Source organism: Halichoeres trimaculatus, unplaced genomic scaffold (assembly GCF_033239565.1).
Source record: "Halichoeres trimaculatus isolate MK-OKI-2021-1 unplaced genomic scaffold, fHalTri1.1 fHalTri1_scaffold_5, whole genome shotgun sequence".
In the NCBI taxonomy this organism is placed as follows: domain Eukaryota; kingdom Metazoa; phylum Chordata; class Actinopteri; order Labriformes; family Labridae; genus Halichoeres; species Halichoeres trimaculatus.
Window position 1 is genome coordinate 27,811,967 of NW_027437183.1, and position 26,859 is coordinate 27,838,825.

Below are 26,859 nucleotides of genomic sequence, written 5' to 3' on the forward strand. Positions count from 1 at the left end.
AGGGTTTTGACATGTCTTATTCAGGCTTATCCCAATCCTCTTCAAACCATCATGGTTTTTCTGCCAGCAGCATCTTACCTGCTTTATGAGATAACTACCAGTTTGTGCACTATTTGGCCTTGCTCTGCAGGGATTTATGGCCTGGCCTGTAATTGGACTAAAGGGAAGTAGATAGTACTGTAATGGACTGTATTTTCACATCGTTACTTCAGCAGGAAAAATCTCCAGCAGTGAAAACATCCTAACGTCTGTTAATTAGTGAGCAGGGTGGAAGAGAAGAAGCAGGATGAAAGGAGAAGGAGAGATGATACAGAATATGAACTGAGACAGGAACAGCTTTACAATTAAGAAAACGGATATTTAATATAGCTTGTAATTTGATTCAGAGGCATTAACACCACTTTCATTTGTATAATGATGCCAGGAATTCAAATGAGCGTTTGCTCTGTCCAGTGGATGAAGTGTTGCACAGAGAGTCAGTAGTGAAGAGATGGAGCGTTATGATGGTGCGTTATCTAACAAGTTTCACAGCATAAGGCCTTCTGGCTGTATGGAGATGCAACATTAGCATGAATAAATGCCGGCTAGTGACAAATTAAGAGACAGAGAATAGCCATCATCATTTAGGTAGTACATAACCATTTGAGAGCAGAGTACATAAACAGCAGTGATTATACATCCCAGATGGAGCCGTTTGCTTTGTCAGGATTGAGTTCAAGCTGTAATGGATGAATCAGCAGGTCAGAGCAGAATAAGAGTTTGATCACTTTTGCCCCCTAACAGAGCACTGATGCTGTTTTCTCATGAAAATGTCCAGATGAGCAATAAACCGGAGAGAAGGACGAGTGATGTTTGATCTTTGTAATCTTAAATGTCATGCCGGCCAAAGAAAGAGGATCTTTATCAGTTTTTAATGGTGTGTGTGTGACACGCTTGTGTTGTTATGCTCAGGTTTGTTGTGTTAGACTGACTTCAAGTCCAGCTGAGTCTGTAAGGACAGAACCATTAAATACAGCAGGTCAGCAAAGCTCCCATCACACAAACACATGTTCAGCATCACAACAACTGTGCAGCAGGTGTCATAGTATAACTTTACTCACCACTCAGCTGTCCAGTGGACGTTACCTTACATAACCAAGCTCTGCATTACAAGCCAGTAAATTCAGACTGATTTGACACACACACACACACACACACACACACACACACACACACACACACATACACACACACACACACACACACACACACACACACTAAGAGGCTAAATGTCAGAGGAATTACCCTCTGGTCTGTCAGGCTGGTTGTGAAGCACTCTGCCAATTCGACATCCTATCTTTCCTGCAAAGATCTGTCTTGATATTTTCCACTGACAACAGATTTCTTTAGAGATTAAGAATCTCATTTTGGAGATACGCCCACAGTAATACTTTCTCACCCACTCCCGAAATCACACAAAAATACAATAACGATGAGAGCAATCACACAAGTTAGACATGCTGTGTGTGCCCATCAGAAAAGTTGAGAAGAGAAGAGAAGAGAAGAGAAGAGGGGGCTTCCATCCATCCATTTTCTATACCGCTTATCCTGTTTAGGGTCGCGGGTGGCTGGAGCCTATCCCAGCAATCATTGGGCGAGAGGCGGGGTACACCCTGGACTGATCGCCAGTCAATCGCAGGGCTGACATATAGACAGACAACCATGCACGCACACACTCACACCTAGGGACAATTTTGGTGTGACCAATCAACCTGGTAAGCATGTTTTTGGAATGTGGGAGGAAGCCGGAGTACCCGGAGAGAACCCACGCATGCACGGGGAGAACATGCAAACTCCACACAGAAAGACCCACCGGCCGAGGTGGGGATTTGAACCGGTGACCTTCTTGCTGTGAGGCTGCAGCGCTAACCGTTGCACCACCGTGCAGCCCCAGAAGAGGGGGCTTGAATTTCAAAATTGATTGAATTCCCTCAATATACCTACTTCTTAAATACTTGCTTTAAGAGTCATAGTGGTACCAACCCAATATTACTGTGTCAGTACTTCAAAGCTTGAGTGGGCCTCTAAATGCTGTAAATTCTGATACCAAGCCCTTCTGTATGGTTCAATTCAGGACAAATGAAAAATTAACATTGGCTAAAATGTGGTAATACCAAAAATAAAACGACTTCTTAAAGGTCCCATATTATGCAAAAATCCCTTTATTAAGTCTTTTAGTGAACTTTGTGGGTCTTTGGCTTTCCTCCCAGCCCACAAAATGTGATATTTAATGACAAAACCTGTACTTAGTAGTGCTTGTGAATGTTAAATCCTGACCTAAAAGGAGCTGTTTGGGTTTTGGGGATTTGCTGGCATCAGCAATTCCCTTTTTGACTAATCAGGAGCAAGTCTGACCTGATTGGTCACCGGAGCTGATACCCCCCAAACCCCCTCCCCGCCCACTCCCCTCCGAGTATTTCTAACCATCCACCAACAAACCTCGGACCCTGGAAATGTGAGTATTTAAATGCTGTGTGCTGTGGAGCAGATGTAAGAGCTTTTCCTCAGTGTCCCCCCTGTCTCTGTGTTAGCTTCAGGATGCTAACTTTAGCTGCGGTTAGCCTGTTGTTTTAGCCTGTAATTTTACGGTAAACAAGCTTTGCTGTTTTCTGAACATTGTGCACTCGAAGCTCGTGGCGCCGCTCTCAGTGACGCGGAAGAGTGGGGCGGTATCAGCGGTGGCTCATTTACATATGAAGGTCACGCCCACTAAATCAGAGCGTTCTGAACAGAGGGGCTATGAGAGCCTGGAAACAATGCTGCTGTGCTTGATTTATTGGCTTTTTGGACCAAAACACGTTACTACCATTTCATGAAGACATCAATGATCCATATTAAACTGCAAAAAAGGAGCATAACATGGGACCTTTAAAGGACAAAAAAGTGAGAAATAGGTCAAAATGATACCTTTGAAATTCAAACTTCATGAAAGTTAAATGTTCTTTTCAGAGTAAACAAGATTAAACAAATGAAGTGCATATCTGTTTGGGAAACATTATAAACAGCTGTACAAGAACAAATGAATGATTATTTTTTTAGCCATTTTGAGCTTTTTTGTGAGTGTAGCTCGGGCAGTCACTCAGTGGTGCATCAAACAGGTGTGACACTGTTAGCACCTCAGGAATACAGCAACATGTGGTCGGCAGAAACGAGACAAGCAGGTTAATCTACAACAGATGGACAGACACAGCAGGACAAAGACAACTCACCTTACACTGATACAATGTCACCTTGATTGTGAGTATATCTACATTAAACTGGCTGTAAGCGCTGCAATGATCTCCCCTGATGATTAGTAACTCACATATTGTGTACGATGAAACAGAGGGCAAATTTTGCTTCCTATTAACCGTTCAAGCGATCTTTTTTCCACATCACATTTTTTTGTCACAGAGATTATCTCCTCTCATTTAAATGTAATTTCCACAGACTTTAAAATATTGCATCCACCTTTGCACACAGGTTGCATAAGTCCCTTTCTTACCCACAACCCCCCACCCTCTTTCTCTCTGCCTATTTCTCTTTCGTACCATGCACAATATCTCATTTCAAATGGAAGAAGAGTGATTCGAAAGGCTTTTACGTTGATTTTTCACGCCTGTGTCAACTCGGAATGACATCACATAGTCCAATGGCTTTTTCCCCTTACGCCCAAGAAAGCTCATCAACCACCTCATCATTGTCTATCAGTGGGAGTCACACTTACTAACACCCACCTTTATCCTGCACAGATGGTAGAGCATACAAAGAAGAGGAAGAGGAAGAAGTTCACACATATTACAGAAACACACACAATGTTTAGCCGGCAGAAGTGACCTGAAACACTAACTACACATTTGACTGGGCTTTAATTGTGTGTCAGGTGAATGTGGACCTTTTATAGTAAATTACATGTCACTAAACAAGCCTTGGATTAAATGTAGTGGCACTAATTAATGTGTTCATTTAGACAGCGTACTCATCAGCTTCTCTACATGTATTCAGGGGTTGTGGCTCAGAGCAACTGAGGTGCTCATCCATCATCATTTCCATAAGAGTGCACTTCAGCATATGCATATTTAGAATTTGCAAATACCATTTTGTCCAAAATAAAAACCTAAAAGTACTTACTTGGGAAACAGTCAGTAAAGTCACCATTATGTTAAAGTTGGTTCATTATGAGATAATTACTTTGATACAAAGAGGAAGTCACCAGAGATCGTCACACAGTAAATAAACTATTTATGGTTGGTCTTGTGTTTTCTGTAAATTGTTTCTTTAGCAAAAATCTGTGTCCTAATCTTTGTCAGTATCTCATGTCCAAACCGCCAACTCAGACATTGATATAGACTCTGATGAGATCTGGACTCAGCCCCTGAATTTTCTGAGCTAAGTCCGTGGCATACAAGTGTTTGTGTTTGTTTGTGTGCGTGTCATGTCCGCAGAGATCTACACGCAAATCTCCCCCTAAATCCAGAGATGAAGGGCCTGTGGCGCTGGCAGCCGACCTCTGAGCTGATACGGTGAGGTTAGGGGTTCATTCCAGGCGGATGGGTAAGTGCCAACACTGCATTGTGGGTGCATGTGCTTTTTCCCAAAGTCTGGAAGGACCTGATAAAGCTTGGCTAAGGATCAGGGCCAGTGAATCTCTCACTCTCTCTGTCTCTCTACAGCCTCTTTCACGCCCTCATTCATTAGTTTCCACTCTTTATTTCTGACATGTCTCCCTCTCTCCTTCACTGTCCCTTCCTGCTCTCAGACTCTCTTACTAATCACACTGTTTCCCTGTTTTATTCCTGTTTCTCTCTGCCTTACGTTGCCTCTTCATTCCCTTCCCTGTCCCGACTTACTGTCTCATTCTCAAAGAAACTCATTACCGTCTGAAGTCCTTGGCCTCTCTATTTTTCTTTCCCAGTGAAGATAGATTTTTTTTTTTTTACCTCTCTTTTCTTTGTTGAAACACTTCATCACCTCCTAGCTCTCAACTCTACCCTTCCCCTTCCTTTGGCCTCCTCCTCTTCCTCCCCACAAGCTGTCAGCCTGTCAGCCTACAGACATGTTCCTGTAAGACACACTCTGAGGAGCGGGGACATGTGAAGAAGCTGGAGGACTTGGGGGTGGTGGCAGCTGAGCTGGATGTAGGCTATTGAACTGAGAGTGGAAATCTGCTGGAAACTGTTTTTATGTAGATTCAGGGTGCTAAATTTTGGCACGACAGAAATCCTGTAATTTTTCTTACTTTTCTCACTTTCCCTCCTCTGCACAATAGTTTTTCATTGTTCAACATTATAACACTTCATGCATGAGCAAGTCATTGTGTCAGCTGAAGCAAAATCTCTGATCCCTTTAGGTTCTTCAACATAAGGGTCTTTCTTATCCTGATCACATGTTCATTGTGCGTTATTACCTCCACCAAGGAGGTTATGTTCCTGGGAGAGTTTGTTTGTCTGTGAACAACACAACTCAAAAAGTTACAAACAGATCTTGATAAAATTTTCAGGAAATGTTCAAAATGGGATAAGGAAGAAGTGATTCACTTTTGAAGGTGATCGAATCACTGGGGATTTTTTTTTAAAGGATTATTTATAATTGTGAGATAGGGCCGTTTTCACCATATGTGTATATAACCCCATGATAAATGGTCAGATTGCTTTGCAAAACAATACAAGTCAAGGCCACCATAATTTCTGACAGATCCTGACAATATTCTGGAGACTAAGATGTGGAAAATGATATATGTACCCGGTCATCATAATTTTCAACACTGTCAGGTAGCAAATTATTGTTTAAACCTGCAGCTAACACCAAATTGTAGCAGACAGTCTGCTGAAAGGGAGTATAACATTAAAGTAGGACTAAAGTGTTGCCTGACAATCACAATATGCTTGGCAAAGGTCTGCACTCTCTGAGTGCTTTTTTGTCCATTACCACTTTTTAAACCACTTCTTAAGTGACTAAAAATAACTCATAATATTAAAAGTTGTCTTCTTTCTCAAAACCTGGGGAACTATCTTCTTTCCATCCTCATCAGTGACGGCTAGGCGCCGCCCTGTTGGCTATGGCTGCCTTTTGCAGCAGCTCTCTCTTCTTCGTCCTTTTCTTGAAATTTTATCTTCTCTTTCTCCTAATCTTTGTATTTGGAGTGGATCATTTCTTTGTATGGCTCATTTGTTGGTCATGGACACCAAACTTTTTGCGGCTTCAGTGATATTTTTACTACTTTTTTTTTCCTGTGTTTGTCTGGAGATCCTACATGTAACCATGGCCACATTGTTTACATGTGTCTCACCTGGTTCTCAGGTGTGAGCTAAGAAGTAACGACATCGACCTGTCCTTTCATCCATCGTTATTGGGAACAAAGATCTATCTCCAATAAGATGGACGAGCTACCTGTGCTAACCCAGCAACAGAGGGAATACCAGAGGGCAGAGTAGCATCATGCTATTAACAGACATGGCTAACGGAGCTAACATCAGACACCAACGCCACATTGGAAGAGCTTCACCTGCTGTGAGCAGACAGGATCCAGGAGACAGAGATGGAGCATGACTGAAGAAGCTCAGTCCTGGACCCTGTGGAGGTGGAGACTGGCTGAACTGAACAATGATGGACAAGCTGTCATCATCTATTTTCTTGTGGACCTTTTTGCACTTTCTATACACTTTTTTACTTTTGTTTTCTTGGTTGCTGCTATGACTTCAATTTTGTTGTACTTGTTACAATGACAATAAAGTTCTATTCTATTCTATTCTATTCTATTCTATTCTATTCTATTCTATTCTATTCTATTCTATTCTATTCTATTCTAAGCTTGTAGTCAAAACTGAAACCAAACAATCCAAGAGGCGGCTGGGACTAAGCATGTTTTATGTGAAATTAAATTTTTTTCTTATTCATATTCTCATTTTTTCTGCAATATTTTAAATTTATTTGTTAGGATTGCTTTTTTGTGCTTTTTGGAACCTCATTATACGACTGTTCTCCTCCCTGAATCTGTAACATGTGACTTCATCATGGTACACTCTGTAAAGGTAATTGGTCAGATGAAGGTGCGTTGTGAGCTGTTAGGCACACAGCATGCTCTGAGGGAACACACTGAATTTGCATGTTAACACGGTATGAAGCAGTTTCCCTCTGAAGCCAACAATGGAGTCATGTATTCCACCCACTTCATGAACAAACATGAGCCAGAGCAGAGAAGGTGATTTGCATTTACAGAAGATAATAGATCCTGGGTAGAGGGAGTTCCCATGATCGCAAATTATGTATAGAAAAGCCTAAAGGGCAAACCATAGGAAACTTTCTCCCCTTAAAGAGAAAGAGAACAGATTTTATTCTGCAGGAGAGTCCAATAGCACAGTCACAGGAATCCAGATTGATGTTCCCAGCTCTTGCATTGTGTTACCACTCTACATCTTATGGTAAGGGGCTAAGTGTAATTAAGCCGGGGACTGACTCCATCCGTGCTCTGCTGCACCGCCACCATTTGACTGCCACTTTAATTGCTTTTCTTCCCCTATTCCCACCCCCATTCTATCAATCTATGCAATTCCACTGGGGGAAATGGCTCCATACAAACATGCAAATTTGGTAACCCAGTAGGATAGTGTGTGTATATGTGTGAGTGTGTACTTGTGTTAATGCACACAATTTAAACTTAACATGAACAATCACACAATCAGGCACACACATATAAATATATAATATCTACATGTGTCTCAGGGGATGTGTACTTTGCATGAGCTGGTGTCTGCACATGAAATGAGCCACACGTGTCTTCCTGCTCACCTGTGGTGCAGAGCTTGGGAGCGCGTAAGCCTTCCCCAAATAGCTACTCTCATTTCCAGCCTCTCTGGTCTGGTCTGGTCTTTCTTTGTCTGCCTCCCCTGGCAGTAGCTACAGTGAAGCACCTGACCTGCTTTACAAGACACACACACTCACTCACACATGTAGCACACCTCAGGACAAGAGAGCTGCTTTTTCTAGAGCTCGTAAACCCCAGTGCATCATGAGAACAGCTGAGGTCATATGTTCAAAGCTAATATTGAGTCTTTTCTAAAAATCATACAGTATGGATAAGCTCTCATGGGACGAGATAAAAGCAAACATGAATACTACAAGAGCTGGAAGAAGTAGGCCACATGCTTCAATATGTGTTACACACAGCCGAACCGAAGCTGACCCCCTCTCAACGAAAAGATGTAAAAACAGCAGCTTCACTCAACCATGCAATGTTTGCCTGTCCTCCTGACCCCCTGACTTTGACCTGAAAAGGACTGTCAGAATTTGTGTATGCAGTTCAAAGTGACAAGTAAAGCATCAAAGAGAGAGCAAGTGTAAAACCTAAAAAATCCCCCTCTGAATCCAAGCAACACCATTTACACATTGTTAAAAACCACCTGGGTGTGTAAAGTGAGCCGGTAAAGAATGATGTTTTCTGTGAAAGGGCAAAATCTCAAAGTCACGGTCTCATTAAAGGGATAGCTTGTCTTATCTTTGAGTTGGGTTGTGTGAGGTACCAAAGAAAATCAGTCTCACTGTATGTTTTAGTATAAATCAGCTCAACACTGCCATAAACAGAAACTTTTAGGCCTGAGTACACAAAGAAAATATTTTATGTAAGACGTTTCTCATTTGTTTCTTCGGTTTTCCTGATGATCTTGTACAGCAGAGTTTATCTGTAAGAGTCTGAAAAGATATTTAGTAATACTTTACTTTGAAGCCTCAGCTGCATAAAGCATCAAAGAGCATTGTTAAACATATGGTGACCAGGACACTCTTTATTTGAACAGTGTGAAAATACAAACACAAGTTTGTTTTCACTTTGAGATCATTACAGCAAATTATGTGTCTGTACTGATCACCATCCATCAAACCAATGCATCCATTATATTATTTAGAAGTCTAAAATTTTCCATGATCAGTTTTGTTCATGGCTTTTTTGAGCCAGCCTCTAAAATATTTCATTCATTCATTCATTCATTCATTTTCTGAACCTCTAATCCTGTTCGGGGTCACGGGTGGCTGGAGCCTATCCCAGCTGTCATTGGGCGAGAGGCAGGGTACACTCTGGACTGGTCGCCAGTCAATCACAGGGTTGACACATAGACAGACAACCATCCAAGCGCACACTCACACCAAGAGACAATTAAGAGTGCTCAATTAACCTGATGAGCATGTTTTTGGGCTGTGGGAGGAAGCCGGAGAACATGCACAGGGAGAACATGCGAACTCCACACAGAAAGGCTCACCGGCCAAGCTGGGAATCGAAAAAAATACTTCAAAAACACGATTCAAACTTGACTTCTTGCAACATTTTTATGCTAAGTCCAAGCAAAATTCACACATTAAGAATGTAGAATAATGGGACAAAGGACGAGAAGATGAGCTCACATTTGTAATTTCACACTCAACTGAACATGAGCATAGTAAGGGTTTTGTAGTCAGCCTTTGCTTATTTCTGATCAAACAACTTGCACTGTGCTATTGGTATGAGCCAAGGACAAACGTTTACAAAGAAAACCTCATTTCAAACTCAATCTGTTGAAAGTCAGTGTGGTCACTACTCTGCGCTAGTTAGCATATTAACAAACCAGCCACTAGAACTGAAGAGACATCAAGGGTCAAGTGCACACAACCGATGTCAAAGAAGCTTTTGGAAAACCGAGGAAAAAGCCACAAAGTTGTGGGCACCTTTAATGATTTCCAGCTCAATATTTCTTCATAGCTCTCATAGAAGAGGAAGTCAATGTGCTGCTGTACCTCTCGCCCTCATGGAGTGACAGGGATAAAGCCTCATTACATAAGGTTGCTGGCAGGACTGGGGGTGGTGCTCAGTGCCACAGCACCTGCCAACAATCCCACAGAGCATCGGGCATACATTCATCATTACGCACACTCCCTCCATGCTATTTTTCAGAGTTGCTTTTAGCCAACTTATTCATTCATTCATTCATTCATTCATCTCAGCTCATTTTGTTTGTTTCTTTCTCCCCCACTTATTGTTTTCTGTCATTTTCTTCCATTTTCTATTTTCAGCCTACCAACCCTCTCTCCCACTCTCTCTCTGGAATCCTACTTTTCTCCTGCCTTTTGGGATCAGACTAAAATGCCGGCAAAGAGAGCAGTGCAGCCTAAGACTCTGGTTGTTCTCATAGAGTGTATAATCCTCTTGATGTCCTGCCACTTTTGTTGGATTGGCTGGAGGGAGGCGAAGTGTTGGAAAATCCCACTGAATGTAGGAGATGGGAAATGTCAGAGGTATAACCATAGAGCTTGACAGAGTAATGAACTGGCATATGATGTTAGACTGTGAAGACAGTGCGAGCTAGCAGCTATACACCAAGATGTTGCTCTGAGAAAAATTGAATACTTTACCATTTCTATAAGGGAGCATGTGACTATGTTTCATTATAATTTTTGTTCCTGTCCTATAAACTCTGACCTATTTGGCAGGCCAGAGTGACCCTGATTCCTCTCGTATAAAAAAATCTTTTCTAACTGTAGCTGAGGCATAAATTGAATTTTTAGAGGTTGTGATAAATGCACCATAACTGAGCTGCCTTCTGTATAGTAAAGATGAAAAGGAGAGGAGGTAAATCCTGCATAACTATCGCAGAATTTTCCAAAGATTTCTCCTCAGGGGTATGACAACGGTGCTTCTTTAGGGCAGATAAAATATGTTATTGAAAAAAGGAAACTGCAAAAGTAAACATTATGCAATAAATATGGGCAGAATCTGGTGGGAAAAAAAAAAACAGGACATTTAAAAACCTGTGTAAGGGAATTATTTAAGCAATGACTGTTGAGATAATTATACCCCGACTGTTGTTCAAGCTGCACTTTGTGAGCCAAAGCTGAGCGCTGCTATAATAAACTCTTAGATGTAAAATGACATTCATCCCTTCAGGGTGGCGGCTGTAACCGCACATCTAAGATGGAAGTGCGACCGGGCTATAAGTGATAGGATATTGAGAGTGAGGTAACTGGTTTGGCTGGGGTTGATAAAGCCACAGATATATCAGATATATTGGACAGAAGGACAATGGGAGAGATGACACAGATAGAGAAAAAAAAGGAAAGAGGAAAGTTGGGGAGAAGGGGGAGGGAGGAGCCCAGAACTGAGAGAGCGTGAGAAGGACTGAGAGATGGATGAGAGGACAAAAATAGCTCTGTGTGGCCATGCTGTTCACTTTCATTTTCCATGTCCCGATATCCAATTTACAGCCCCTCACACTCGCCACACGCTCCCCCCTGACACACACACGCAGGCACATATGCACACATGGCTCTTTATCGCTTCTCACAAACTCACTCTTGCCCAAAATTAGAATCAAACACCAAAACGCATAAAAAGCTCACACGCATGCATATCTTATTTAGTTAACTGATAAAACCGGTCTATTCTCACATTCTTTTACACCTCGACACTCACTCCATTTCTCAGCCCAGTTTTCACCCGTCTCTTGCATGAATTCTTCCACACAGTTCAGCTGCATCACAGCATGGAGGAACATCCATACTAAAGCACAGGGAGACTAATGCAGGCGCACACACTCAATGCAACATGTATGACTCTCAAGGGTGCTGTCCTATAGATGTACCAGTAGATTCATAGCTGTTCCTCCCATTTTAAGAAGACTAAAGATGAATAAAGAGGCTTGCAAGAGACGTGAAACATGGAGATGAAGGCTGAGATAAAGGACAGAAAAAGGAAGGAAATGAAAGAGGATAATTTGAAAACATGCTCTTAATGTTTTTGAGGCTTGTGGTGCCACACGACAAGAAATCATAACTATTCTTCTCTAGTTATCAAAACAAAAAAGGCTAAACGTAAATGTCTATGATAAGAGACCTGCAATGTTGTTCACCTGTCGTGTTTTTTTGTTGCTAGGCGACGAACTGTTAGCTATGGCTGCCTTTTGCTGCAGCTCTCTCTTCTTCGTCCTTTTCTTGAAATTTTATTGTCTCTTTTTCGTAATCTTTGTATTTGGAGTGGATCATTACTTTGCATGGCTCATTTGTTGGTCATGGACACCAAACTTTTTGTGGCTTCATCAATATTTTTACTACATTTTCTCCTGTGTTTGTCTGGAGATCCTACATGTAACCATGGCTGCATTGTTTACATGTAAACTCAGCTGTTAGCAGACTGTAGCATGTCAATGCTAACTGGTGTAAGGCTGATGTTTCCCCACAAGGTGGGAGAAGGAGGTTTGGACGACGTGCTGGTTCTCAGGTGTGAGCTAAGAAGTAACGACATGGACCTGTCCCTCTATCCATCGTTATTGGGAACGTAAGATCTATCTCCAATAAGATGGATGAGCTAGCTGTGCTAACCCAGCAACAGAGGGAATACCTGAAGGCAGAGTAGCATCATGCTATTCACAGACATGGCTAACAAAGCTAACATCAGACACCAACGCCACATTGGAAGAGCTTCACCTGCTGTGAGCAGACAGGATCCAGGAGACAGAGGTGGAGCATGACTGAAGAAGCTATTCTATTCTATTCTATTCTATTCTATTCTATTCTATTCTATTCTATTCTATTCTAGTCTTTTTTCTTTTGCTCATGGATGTGTGTGTATTGTTTTAACCATGGTTCCTCCACTGCATCCAGACTCCCAATCCATTTCATCTGTTTTGCTGGAGAGGAAATACATCTCTACTAAAGCGATTATATCAACCCTCAGCTGGTGAGAAAGCAGCCCAGTCACGCACACAGACACAATAATGTCAAACTGCCTCTCTGGTTTACCTTACTAAGATGCCTTCATGCACGTTTGTGCTTGTGGGTTGTTCACAGAGTAAGTTGTTGTTGTGTGCAAATAGATGAGTTGGATGTGTGAATGTGTCCATCTCGTGCCGTCGTGCAGCATTCCTGGTTTTCTGCTTCAGTTACTGTAGGTGTGTATGCGTGTGTTAATCCACCACTGCAAACACTGAGAAGCATTTCCTATGAGACTATTGGGGGAGGTAAAACTGTCACAGTATGATTTAAGAAACCACCAATCACAGCTAATGACCTGGGTGAGATCACTGAGACTGGAACAAAAACAAAGTTAGAGCTGCAGGAGGTAGTGATGGTGTAGAGACAGATAACGACTTAGAGCCAGCAACAGAGGGACAGAGACAGAGCTAGATTAGAGTACAGAGACAGTGTGAAGCAGTGGAGGGAACCTTGAACCCAAGCTTTATAGAGGCAAACAATGACCGCCAGGTTTGACATCTATCTGAGAAGACATCAGGAGACAGGACAAGACAAAGAAGAAAATGCTCCTGAGTGCACCTTGGTTTGTTTGAAAAGCTCTTGCTCATTGATTTCCGCTAAAAATGTTTAAGGCTTTATATAAATAAGTGTATATAGAGGCAGAAGGGATCATTGGGATATTGACAAAAGTGTGTGTGTGTGTGTGTGTGTGTGTGTGTGTGTGTGTGTGTGTGTGTGTGTGTGTGTGTGTGTGTGTGTGTGTGTGTGTGTGTGTGTGTGTGTGTGTGTGTGTGTGTGTGTAGATGTTCCATTACTGCTGTGTAGAGTAGCAGCACGGCACACTAAGTTCAAATTGTCAAAATAAATCAGGATAAGGACTTGGACAAAGGATTTTTTCCCATCAGTGTATCTCTTTCCTTCATTTAGATAGATGAGGCAAGAACAATAAGGAAATTATAATATGACATTTAAAATACAGGCTTTTACTGTCTAGCAGAAAGTCGAAGAAGAAAAACAATGCCAGCCTTAAGTTGTTTTCCCCCAAAAGAACCAGGGTCTACCTCTGGCTCTGGTGTAATTGATGTAGTGTTTGAAACAGCTTTATCTGTATTCTGGTACTTTCCAGAGATTCAAGAACTATGGGGTCCAAGCTGAATGTTTCTAATAGGGATAGACCAATTTTCGGCCGGGCTGATTATTATTTGGCATTTTGGGGCATATCGGCAAGTGCCTTTTTTTTTAATTCAAAGGCCAATATTGCTAATTGATGGGCTAACGCGATAAGCATTGAGACTATCTTACTGTCTATGAGCGTATTTTAACTTCCACAGACACAAAAATCAGTCCTCTTATCAGTACCCACAGGAATATGTTTTTCTGCCTCTTAAAAAATGATAAAATGATAAGAAATGTTTTAAACTGCAGACATTCAGGAGCTGCTCGTTGATGCTTCTTGTTGTTGTTGTTCAAAACATTTAAAATCAAACAGAAAATTAATTCAACTGCATTACATGCCTGTAAAACGCAGCACAAACTCAATTCTGTCCAGTTTTATTGCAGTTGCATGAACATTTTGGAAAACTTTATTTACTGTAGAAAACTTAAGCAATTTATTTTTTTAAGTTTTTATTTATCTTTATGAAACATGCTGCCAAGCTTGGTAGCTGTTTAATAAACATGTGCTTGAAGGCATTAAATGCAGTCAAGTGTTGGAGTTTGTAATGTTTAAAAATTTTATGTTGATATTTTCACTTTGACTGCAAATGAATATTGGCTTCATATATCGGTTATTGGCCTCCTTGCCTACTAATAACCAGTATCGGTATCAGCCCAAAAAAATCCATCTCGGTCTATCTCTAGTTTCTAAATTGTAGAGCCACTGCAATAACGTCACACACAGATTTGATTCTCTTTGGTTTAAAAACTCCAAAACAATTTTCTTTGATACCAGGAATGTGTCTGTCAGCTCCCGGTGTTGTGGTTTTATGAGAAACCCTGTAAACTTGCTACTTTAAATTCAACAAGTCAGTGAATGTCAAGTTCACAGGAGCTGTTGAAGTCAGTTTCAAGTTAAACTACAGCTAATCTACTGTCACCACTGCTTCCAGTTTTGTCTTAAACCGCATCTGGTATGTATAATGCTCAAAAAAGGTTGAAGCATCTATTGTTGGACCTTAAATCATTAAATCAAATGCAGGAAAAATGTCTGTGGCCAATAGATGGAGAATGGTGGGTAACCAGACTGAAAATGCTGTAGGCTGTGTTTCTCGCTTTACACTGAAGAGACATGAATGGTTTACATTAAATATCATTTCTCAGAAAGCTGGGTAAAATTTTTTGAACTATTCCTTTAAAAATGGAATCTGATCTCACAGAGGAACTCCAAATGTTCAATCAAAGCACATCAAACCAGAACAGACAGACTGATGGCAGTGATAAATCAAACATAAAATGGTCAGTTTCTTTGAGTCCACACAAGATTGTGACGGCGCCGTTACATCTGACTGATGTGACATGAGACGGAGTAGATAGAGAGGATTATCAGAGCGACTTTGATGGTCATGGGATCTGACGCAGTGAGGGAAGCACCGAGAAGGTAACAGATAAATATGAAGTGATGAAATGAGACGTTACGTTAGGAAGGACGGCCAGAAAGAGTGAATTCTTTGTTCCACTGCTCCCTATGATCAAAGCTCTTTGTTAAAGATTCTTCCCGTCATGGAGACTCGTCTTCTCTTTCAACACTCCTCACGTTGGGAAAAAAAAGCTTTCTATTCACTCCTTTTCACTGTGTGGTCACACTGCAACAACAGCCCACTAACACAACACATACAGTGTCAGATATGAGAGCGCTTCATGGTGTAAAAACTATTATAAGCAAGAACAAAGCTCACTCTGCACTTTAAGCATTCAATCTCTATAAAATGATTTTTTTGAGTGTACAGTTTAAATTGAGTAAAATCTTAACAATGATTAATGTTTTCTCTTCAAACCTCTGAGGCAGAATCAACATTGTGTGTGGGCAACCCTCAAATGAGAGAACAAAAACTAATAAAAGAATACTTTCTGTTTTATTTGATGTCTTGAAATGAGAAAGGCCAAACAGTTGTATTTGTTTATTATGCAACAGATACCATGGTGTGCCGTGCCAAACTAGGAAAATAATAAATCACAAATATGCACAAAAGGGAAAAACAATATCAGTCTGTCTCTTGTAAGTGATAAATGGCATCTCAACTCAAGCTACAAGGCATGCTGGGTAGGAAAAAAAGTGTTCTGTAAATTTTAAGATAATCAACAAGTTTTGCCAGCCAGTATACTGCATCTCTTCTCAGTTTCAGGTTTAAATCAGGAGAAGTGATATCATGACTCAGCCTTTTTACACAGGCACAAACAGACAACACAATTACCAAGGCCGCATCAATTATTCACAGGCTAACACATGCTCAAACAACAGTAGACGGGCATGCCAAAACGTCCACTCCCCTGAGTTTTCTGAGGTTTAAACAGACGTCACTGCATTAGAAAGATTCTGGGTTTGCATGACACAACATCTGAGATACAAAAATTATGCTGTGTCAAAATCTAACCAGCCCCAAAGAACATATTCATTACACAGAACATGTACGACTGAAACACATTTGTTTAGATTTGGAGTGACATCTTCAATCGCTGAAGTAAACTGATATTCAAAGTTACAGCTGTAATAAGCTTTTTTTTTGTATTTTGGCTTTAACAGCTCTGCCTGACCTGAATATGAATCTCATTCATCTCTCTGTCCTCAGTGCCTGAGCGCTGTGGGTCTGTCTGGTCGCTGTCCATGGTGCTGATTTTACAACTTGAACAGATCTGGTTGCATTTCTTCCCACTTTGGCTGGCTTCAGTCCAACACAAACAACTGCTTCGTTGTTTATACATGCCGAAAAACATCCTTTCAAATGATCAGAAATTCTAATATATGGGTCTCTCAAGATCAGTATTTGATTATTTTCCCTTTTCTACTCTCACACCTCAGCTTGCCTTTACATACCTAATGAGCATGACAGTTATATATGACAGTGATTAAATTGAAAGTATTGGTTGGCAGATTTATTGATTTACTGTTGACCCTTGCTGAGCCGAAAATTAGCTGCTAAGGTCCCATGCATAATTAAGTATTCCCTATCCTTAACAAGGTGGATGCACAAAGACCAAACTCTCAACAAAAATCATAAAAGTCTCCACACTAACACAGAAAGCTTCAACTGTAACAGTTCAGGAAAATGATTCAATCCCTGTGCATTTCATGAATACTACACAAAACAAACAAAAAAATCATCTAAGCATTCTTTTCATTTCATACTTTCCTGTAATGGTCTGTTTAAAACGTTCTGTTTAAAACCCAGCTTAAGTCATGATTTTGAAGTTCAGTTTCCCTCGAGTTTTCCTATCGGCCATGCTTGCATGTTCTGAATTAATGGTGTTAGAATACTTTAAAGGTAAGGTCACACAGTAAAACACCCAAACAAATTGTTTCAAGTGAGTTTTCAGAAAAATCTCTAAGCTTAAAGCTGCAAAATCAATTTAACAGACTAAACATATAATCTGTTTATAACATATGCACAGTGATATATTTAATGTAACCACCCGCAGTACCCCCTATACTCTTTATACAGCAGTGTGTAGTGTCCATGAGGTCGATCATAGGGTTTATGGCTTACTTTGCTGTCACATTAACAAATCACCCTCCATCTAGAACACATCATCCCCCCTGACAGCTGAAGGTTATAGGTCAGTGTTCAGGATTCATGATTGCAGTGGATGCTACTGCCTTAACAACAAGGTGTGCATTGTGGGTGGATGGATTTGCATTGTGCATGTGTGTGAGCGCTGCTGATGTTTGCACACAACCTTGTGAGAAATTTCCACTGAGAGAGTAAGACAGTGGTTGTCAGATTATACATTTATTCTGACTACAGGTCTTTCCAGCTTCGATTCTAGTAAATGTTTCAGCAGCTGGCTGGTAGATGGAATTACTTTGTGCCATCTGTTTCATTTATTCATAAACGAAGATTGCAAAAAGTATAGTGGCAGGTTTTCTCCTTAAGATACATCCTGCAGTATGTGCATAAGAATCTTATTTGCAACCAGCTTGTTGTACTTACCATGATCATGTGTGGAAGCGTGCCAAACAGGAAATGTAAAGTCATTGTGTGACAGAATAAAGGAATTAGGTGTTAATTGCCAGCTTATGTTCTCGTTTTGCCTCATTAGTAAGACACTATTCTAATTGAAATCTCATAAATATGTCGTTTTTTGCTTGATTGAGACACGTCCAAGAAAGACATCCTGTGGCTCTGAGGCCTGTTCACATCCTAAGTGAGTGAGTTAGTGAGTGGAGTAAGAGAGGCGAAAAGGCTCTCCCCTGGGCGTGCATGTGCGTGATATAACATTGTTTCCTCCAGTTTCATTCAACACTCAAGAAGCATTTGTTCTCAGCATGCTGTGATCTGTCAGTGAGTGTGGGAGAAACTGAGAAAAAAAAGAGTGAGGGGAATCTGGGAGACACAAGGCTGACCTTGGATGCATGCTAAAAAGTAATAATCAACAGCCTGTGGAAACTGTTTTGGGAAGAGCATTTTGTTTTCTTTGCACACAATCTGAACATGAATAATCCACAACATAATGATTTTTAATGTTGGTGTATGAAAGCAGTGCTCATTTCATCGTCCTGTTGATCTTTTTTGTTAGTTTTGATTTTTTCTTAGTTAAATTAAATATAATTTAATAATATAATAATTAATATAATATGATAATTAATTTTTTTTTTTTTTTTTTTTTTTTTTTAAATTTGCTAGGCACCACTCTGTTGGCTATGGCTGCCTTTTGCAGCAGCTCTCTTTTCTTTGTCCGTTTCTTGTAATTTTTTTGTCTCTTTTTCGTAATCTTCATATTTGGAATTGATCATTACTTTGTATGGTTCATTTGTTGGTCATGGACACCAAACTTTTTTTGGCTTCAGTGATATTTTTACTGCATTTTCTCCTGTGTTTGTCTGGAGATCCTACATGTAACCATGGCTGCATTGTTTACGTGTGGAATCAGCTGTTAGCAGCCTGTAGCATGTCAATGCTAACTGGTGTACGGCCTGATGTTTTCACAAGGTGAGGAGAAGGAGGTGAGGACGACGTGCTGGTTCTCAGGTGTGAGCTAAGAAGTAACGACATGGACCTGTCCTTCCATCCATCGTTATTGGTAAAATCTATCTCCAATAAAATGGACGAGCTAGCTGTGCTAACCCAGCAAAAGAGGGAATACCAGAGGGCAGAGTAGCATCGTGCTATTCACAGACATGGCTAATTGAGCTAACATCAGACACCAACGCCACATTGGAAGAGCTTCACCTGCTGTGAGCAGACAGGATCCAGGAGACAGAGATGGAGCATGACTGAAGAAGCTCAGTCCTGGACCCTGTGGAGGTGGAGGCTGGCTGAACTGGACAATGATGGACAAGCTGTCATCATCTGTTTTCTTATGGAGCTTTTTGCACTTTCTATACACTTTCTTACTTTTGTTTTCTTGATTGCTGCTGTGACTTCAATTTTGTTGTCCTTGTTACAATGACAGTAAAGCACTATTCTATTCTATTCTATTCTATTCTCATACAATACAGTGCTAAAGTGATTCTATGGTCACCCACATGGGCAAAACAGGAGCATACACTCGTGTTCTGAAACATACTGACTTGTCTTGGGGTTTTCTCATGAACTCTCACAAATTCAGTATGCACAATAATGAAACAAGAGCATTAGAGGCGTCATTATCCTGTGACATGGAAAATTTCATCAGATAATCAGGGGGTTTAGAGAGCCTGCTAATTAGACCAGTCTCTGCTGTCCAAATCTTAATGATTTATCAGAATGTGTAAATGAGGCGAGGCATCTGTTAAATAGAGGGGGATGAATGCAAAGACTTAACTTAGCCCTCCAAAAAAAATTAGTTGCAACACTTCAGCAGCTTAAACATATCATAAACATCTGATTACAAGTTGAATAATAATAAGACGTATTATATCAAAGTTAATGAATGAGGAAGGATAAATACTGAGACACTGATCTGCATTACTGTAGACTTCTGCTCTTGTACTGTAAGATCGATATAATTTGAAACACCAGATCTACCTTATTTCAGAGTAAACAGATAATAATAATTAAAAAAAACATCTAACTTCTAATGATTAAAAACTTTTATCTCTAAGTTCAACATGAACTAGGAAACAGTGTACACATAAACAAGACATTTATCCACACCAATCCTCACGTTTTATTACTTTTTGAAGTTGCCAAACTACTTCTGTGCTGCCAACGCCTGAATCCATTTGTCGTCTGCTGATAGAAAAATGGGTGGTGCCACCTATGGGTGACAGAATGTACTTTGATCCTGAGCTCAACAGCATATTTTAGGTGTTAAAATTCACATTGTGAGTAAGAGACTTGTGAATATCATTATGTTAGACTGGTGTGTAATGTGATATCCAATCCCTGCAGCTAAACTAGATGATATAAATCACTGCAACAGCAAATCTTTTTATGTAACACAAATGTATTTTTAGCTAAGAGAGATGTATTTATGTCTTAGCAGCAGCAGCCACATTCTGCCATCCATGTATTGTGCAGAAGATGGGTTGTTATCTGCTTTCCACAATCACTGAGGACAAAGGATTAAACAGGCAAAGAAACAAACACAGAGTAACAAAGAGAACGTGAGGTGGTCATTACATGGCAGATAAATACACAAGGTTGAGCATTAACTGAAGGACTACATGAAGGAAACCAAAGAAGAATCACTGCTGTGTTCACTGTATGCAGCATTTTCTTTACACAATTACTGCACTGCACTGCAGAGGTATTAACACTCTCTGATTTCCTAAAAGGCTGAGGAGATGAGAAACAAATCCCCTCGAAGCTGATAGAGAGGAGGCAGTTTAACAACTTCTGTTATCTCACTTATGATGATCCCAAGTGAGATTTTAAAAAAAGCGCACACTCGAAATGAGAAATAAAAGCCAGGCTGTCACCTTTTTAAAAGCAGAAGAAAATGGAGGTACACAAGGGAAAATTGAATTCCTGTGACTATGAGAGAAAGTGGCCAAAGGATGAAAGAAGAGATTTTCTTTTCCATCTGTCCAATGTTGTTTCCCTGATTTACACATAATCCTGCTGATTCTGTACAAAATCCTCTCACGCATGAACTTCCTGTCAATGTTGCATGCAATTATTTCAAGAACAAGAGCTCTGACAGAGGGAACATTTTGATTAAATCTACACTGTCAACCATACCCAGCAAACTGTTAGGAGAGGGGATGAACTGTGAACTGTGAAATGTGTGACGACACTGTTTTTGGCTGGACATAAAAGACGAAGCAGAGTGAAACCCCACGTGTGCTCCCTCCTTCTTCTTCAGGTGTGATGTGGGAAATATACCTCCACCAGCCCTGTCATGCGGAGCTATTACTCTCCAGTTAAGTGACACTTGACAAATTGCTTGCCATTTTAAAGGCCAATAGGAAGGTGTTGTAATGAATTCAATTAAGTGTTGAACTAACACCAGGACAAACTTGATTAATTGTCAGTTTTGAGTCATTGATAAAGCCACGTTAGTGTAGTGCCAATGCCCCTGCAGACAACAAGTATTTGTCAGAAGCCTCAACACAAACAGTTCTGCAGCCTGCACATCCAAACGGGAAATACTTCATTCAAGGCAGCACACAGGGACATTTGCACACACACAGGCACACTTTCACACAGTGTGGGCTGCTGCTCTCTAATGGATAAGACATCAAATAGAGTCTATTTCACATCAATGTTATGAGTCCCCGGGCCCCACGCTGTGAAAATGATACCTTCAAATGATCAATATTTGAGCGTGCTTCAGGTCGCATGCATATATAACGGTGCACACACAGGCTTTAGCTGGTTATGAGGTCAGCTTAAGGCTAATAGAGGTGGGTAAGGAAGATGGTGCAACTGATAATAGCTTTTTGATTGACTGCATGAAGCATCATAGAAACTCTGGATACTGGCAGTGAGGTGGTTTTGAGACTGTATGCAAACATGAAAGTAAGTTGTTAATTGGTACAGTTGCAACTGTTTATCCCACTCTGTGCAGACCACACTGCTGAAGTCATTTTTTCACTCCTGCAGCATTACATTCTGAATGCAGATACTGATAGAAAGGCATGTGCACAGACACAAGCACACACCTACGTGCACACAATCTGTTGGACATATTTTCCTGCCCAAGGAAGACAGGAAACGTCTCTGACAGCCCATAAATTGTAGTCACACTCACATGCACACACAAGCATGGGGCTGGCAGCAGCAGGCAGGTAATAGGTTAGAGAGACATGGGAGGAAAGTGCTGCTTGTGCAGAAATTTCTAACAATAATGACAGGCCTATTAGGATAATTTCACACCGGCAGCATGATGTCTCCCTGGGAGGATTCATTGGCGACAAGAACTGTTACAGGACCCATAATCCTCTGCAGCTACATCCAGGGTGCTCACACAGGCAAGGTTCCTGCTTCAAACACGGAAACTGTAAGATGGTAAGACCTTAATCTTTACAGCAAAGATTGGACACATTAGGAAAATATATTTTTGGAAACATTTTCCTTTTACAGCTTGGGGCCCTGGCTTTAATTAAAATGTGTTTTGATGACGTTATGTGCCCACAGAGGTCATAACTTATTCAGCGTCAAAGCACTTAATCTAAAAAGTCTCATCTGGTGACATTGTCAATTAAAGATGCTCGAAGTGCTTGGAGAGGAAAGTAAAACTTATGCTGCCTACTTGTCTCATAGCTAGGGTGAGGAAAGTTATGTTTGCAATATGCCTAGCATCAGAGCCATTAAACTATGAGTAAACAGCTGCTAGGCAACGGCAACATAGAAGCCAAACGACCCCCTATTGAGCAGTCACAGTGATGTAGGAAATGCAAAGGCATAAGGTTGAAAAAGAGATTAAGCTGTTTTAAATATCCTCATTCCCTCAAACAAGAAAAATTACAGACTTCACTACCTGTAGAGCTCAAATTACCAATGTACGAACTTAAAATATGCATTTAAGCAATTTCCCCACAAGGATCAATAAAGTATTTCACAATCTTGAAAAATACAGTAAACACCCCAACCTGTAAATGATCAATGGACTGTGTGCTTTATTTATGTGCTTTCCTCTTCCACAGGACATTTACACTATCATAAAAGGCAGAAGCAATGTAAACTTCAAGCGCAGCAATGATTGAGGTTGAGTGACTTGCCAAAGGACACTCAAGCATATGGAAAGCTGGACCTGGGATTGAGCCTCTGACCTTGCAATCAAGAGATGACCAAATCTGCCACTGAGCCAGAGCTGCATCACCCTTTGAACGTCTTTCCATCGCAAATGCATAAAAAGACGACCTAATAGGGGAAGCATTTACATTCAATTACACTAACACGGTCTAAGTAACACAAAATATGAAACCTTATTCAAAGGCAGTGATTACTCATGCTCAGCTGTGAATTAAGGCACATGTCGCTTCTTGAAAGACAATATACAGTGTCTCCCTTCTTTAACACCATGGGTGTATTTAACACATACGTGTATCATAGTATAAAGTTGAAGCAGTGAAGCTTGTATTTACAACCACACAAAGTGTGCTCTTGGACACAAACACACTGTCACACACACACACCATTTTCACATTGAATTTAGGATTACAATGATATTCATCAAACCAGGCTTTACAAATGCAAATTCCTGACATGTAAGCTAGTGCACTCAGGTTGTGTAGTTGAACATCACAGCGACACCGTTGCGTGACACACTTTGATAAAGGCAGATCAAAGGGTGTGAAGAAAAGCCATTTGAGACCTTCAACAATAGCCTTTCTTACAGAATGCCTGTAACTGGCTTATAAAGCCCATAAATGAATAAAGATGAGGTGCATGGCTAGAAATGACAGTAAACACGTCGTATAAAGGAACTCTGAAAGCAGAAAGGCTGATCAACACACATGCAGGGAAGTGCCCTGATGAAAATGAGTATTGACTCACACGATGCGACCCTCCTCTTTTCAGCTGAACTTACTCAGCCAACTGGAACACAATAACCACCACTGAACTTCAGGTGTATTGTTTCAGCACCTGACCCCTTGGATTCAAGAATGCTACGAACCTCTTTCTTAAACGTTTCAGTCATCTCTAATTTTTCACTCCTGCTCATTCATCTCTATAAAATGCTGTCTACCTTGATATTCTCTCACTTTCATCTCTCTTACTCCCTTTCTCTCAGTCTCTACACTTTTTTCTTCACACCTCCCTTTTTGCTCTTTCCAGCTCTGGACCTTCATTATCTATTGTCACAATTTGATTTCTTATCGATCCACTGGTTTGTCCTTTCTTTTTCCTATTCTGCCTCAAAAATCGGTGAATCTTTACCTTTTCTTTTCACTCTAACTTTGACACTGTTACAGTGCTTTCTTTTCTCATGCTCATCATGCAGCTCTCCCACATCATTCCTCTGCTTTTCCTCCGCTCCATTTTCCTCTTCCCCTTCATGCGCATCCTCTGACTTCTAGAGCTTTATGTTCCCCTCCAAGCATCCTGCTGGCAGTTTAACCACACTGTGAAAACATCTTCCCTCTTTACCTTTGATATTCCTGTGCTGCATCCTCTGGGTTATGAACCCAGTACACTTGAAGTCACCCACAGATATAAAATATAAGATTTATCAGAATTTCTTTGCATCCTCTCATTATCATTTACCAATAGAAGGAAACACGGCTGTCTGACACAATTTACTACACATCTCTGGGGGTGTATTTTAGTTGATTCCCAGTTCCCCCTTTCTTTTTTTTTCTTTTTTTTTTTTTTTTTTTTTTTTTACCTTTAGCAGGCGTACAGATGGCAGGAAGGCTGCATGGCACAATTTCCTGATGGTCCAGTTGAGCGGCCGTGGTGCATCCAGCTGGTTCATGGTGCCCACTCTTCACAGTGCAGCCTCTGGTGCCCAAAGGCTTTTCCTGGCACCAGGATTAATGGTGCCCCACTAGGGGGGCAAAAATGGGAGAGGATCTCCAACTCCAACTGTTGAAATGCATACAAGTCCCAGGGCATGACCCTCCACCGACAACCATCAAACACTACAGTGTCCTCCAACGCCAGTGCCCTGAAGCCCTTCCTTCCCCCAGCAGAGAAAGCTCTCACCTGAGCAGTCCTTTGCCCTCTCCCTCCTTCTTCCCTGCACCCCCCTCTTCTCCAGCTCACAGAAATCCAAAGAGTCCGGGGGAAGCCCAACCTGGAGCTCCAGGAGCATCTGAATCCTCTTCCACCAGCAGCCAGAGCACTCTCAGCTCTGGCGCAAAGAAAACCCCAGAGTGGAAAGGATTTTCCAAAAAATGGAGCAAAGTATAGAAATGCACAGAGATAAGAGAGTGCAGGGTGAAAGATTTGCAAGTGGAGAAAGAGCAAGAGAAGAGGTGGAGAAGGGGGAGAGACAGAGATGTGAGGAGAGGACAGACGAGCAGTGCAGTGCGATGCAGTATAGCGCATAGGAGAGAAGAGAGGAGAGTAGCGCAGAGCGCATAAACGGAGCAGCCTGACGAGCAGCGGCTTAGATTTGAAGCTGCATGCACACTACTGTCTCCAAGATGAGAGAAAGAGAGAGAGGGAAAGGGAGGGAGAGGGAGGATGGGAAAAAGAGAGACAGGAGGATGGAGAGCGGAAGAGGATCAAATTGGCTCCAGTTTAATTGATGAACAAGCTGAAATTGAAACTATGGGGATAGGACACAAACGGTAGCTTCTTCCTCACAAAGGGGAAGAAAGGGAGATGGAGGAGAGAAGGAGAAAGACAGAGAGAGAGAGAGGGAGAGAGACAGAGAGAGATTGGGGCAAGATGGAGAGAGTGGGAGGAGAGGGAAGAGATGTGGTGGTGCACTGTATGGTGTTGAGCAGAGGAATGTGTAAGGAAGAGTCAATGCTCAGCCTTGAGAGTGAATTCAGATGGAGCTTGAAAATGGAAGCACATGAAACAACTTGGTGCGGTGAGAGCAGAGAGAATACGACCTACTTACTGACTGGCACGTGTTAAACATTATTTTGGGGCAGAAAAAAGGCCAACACTTGTAAAACAAGATTTCAAAAAGGGGGACAGCCAGAGCATCCAGCAAAGTCGATTCAAGCATCTTATTGTCAACAGTATCTCACACTATGTCCACTTTTCCCTCCCATTCAAGCTGCTGTAGCTATATAAATGTTACATAACAATTATACAGTGAACAGTGTCAAAATTGCCCCTTACATTCTTCATTCATTGATATTGTTCCCCTTGGGACACTGAGTGCTGATTACTCACAAACACAGTACACCACATGTGTTTAAATCACATGGTAGCAACTCCCTTGGCTCACACATTCTTGACTGATTGACTCAATTGAAGATATTTAAAAACCACAATCAATAACTGGCTGAAACATGAGTGAAAATGAAAGTAGCTTTCAGTTTGTTCATGGGATGCACCAAAGTCTAAACAAAGTGGTGCTTCTTATCTGTTTTTAGATAAAACATATGTTTGTGCACGTACTGTTTTTTGGGCCCTACTGCTTTACTTAAACAGTGAAATGTGCCAATCATTAATTTCTGCCATTTTCTTGGGGGGGGTGAAAAGCTTAGGTGACACCATCTGATGTCGACCCTAAGCAGCAGTTTCACTTAAAAAGGTTTGGATGAGAGTCAATCATCATCCCTTTGGTCTGATTTGCTTTATGAGGTCATAAAAGAGACCTCAGTTTTAAGCTCTGTAAAAGAGAAATCTCAAGGCAAGCTGCATTTTATCACTCAAGCTGTCATGACAAAAGAAATCAGATCCATCTTGAAACAGTAAATCTATTGATTGATTCAATAATAGCATTCCTGGAGCTAGGGATGGGTACCAAATTAGGTACTTTTTTAGGTACCGACCAAATTATGGCAAAAGTACAGGGTATCAATTTGTGTAGAGTCAAAAGGTACCATATTTAGGAACCTAAACGCATCCTTGTGACTGTGAGAGAGTGGAAGAGTAGGCGATTTTCCGTGCTGGACATGAACACAGCATTTCAAGGTTA

General features: G+C 41.1%; 1 protein-coding gene across 18 annotated transcripts in view; it reads right to left on the minus strand.

Moving 5' to 3' along the window:
* Positions 1-26,859, minus strand: part of trpm3 (transient receptor potential cation channel, subfamily M, member 3) — a 157,128-nt gene that overhangs the window by 103,872 nt on the left and 26,397 nt on the right. For 3 of the 18 annotated variants that reach the window (XM_074670998.1, XM_074670997.1, XM_074671000.1), the window contains exon 1: positions 24,640-25,404. The exons of 11 other annotated variants lie outside the window; for them this stretch is intronic. In XM_074670998.1, coding sequence (XP_074527099.1) covers positions 24,640-24,729 — 90 coding nt within the window. In that variant the 5' untranslated portion in view covers positions 24,730-25,404. Of the gene's footprint in view, positions 1-24,639; positions 25,407-26,859 lie in introns of those variants that run through there. 4 more of the 18 variants (XM_074670991.1, XM_074670988.1, XM_074670986.1 and 1 more) reach the window with 3 other exon arrangements.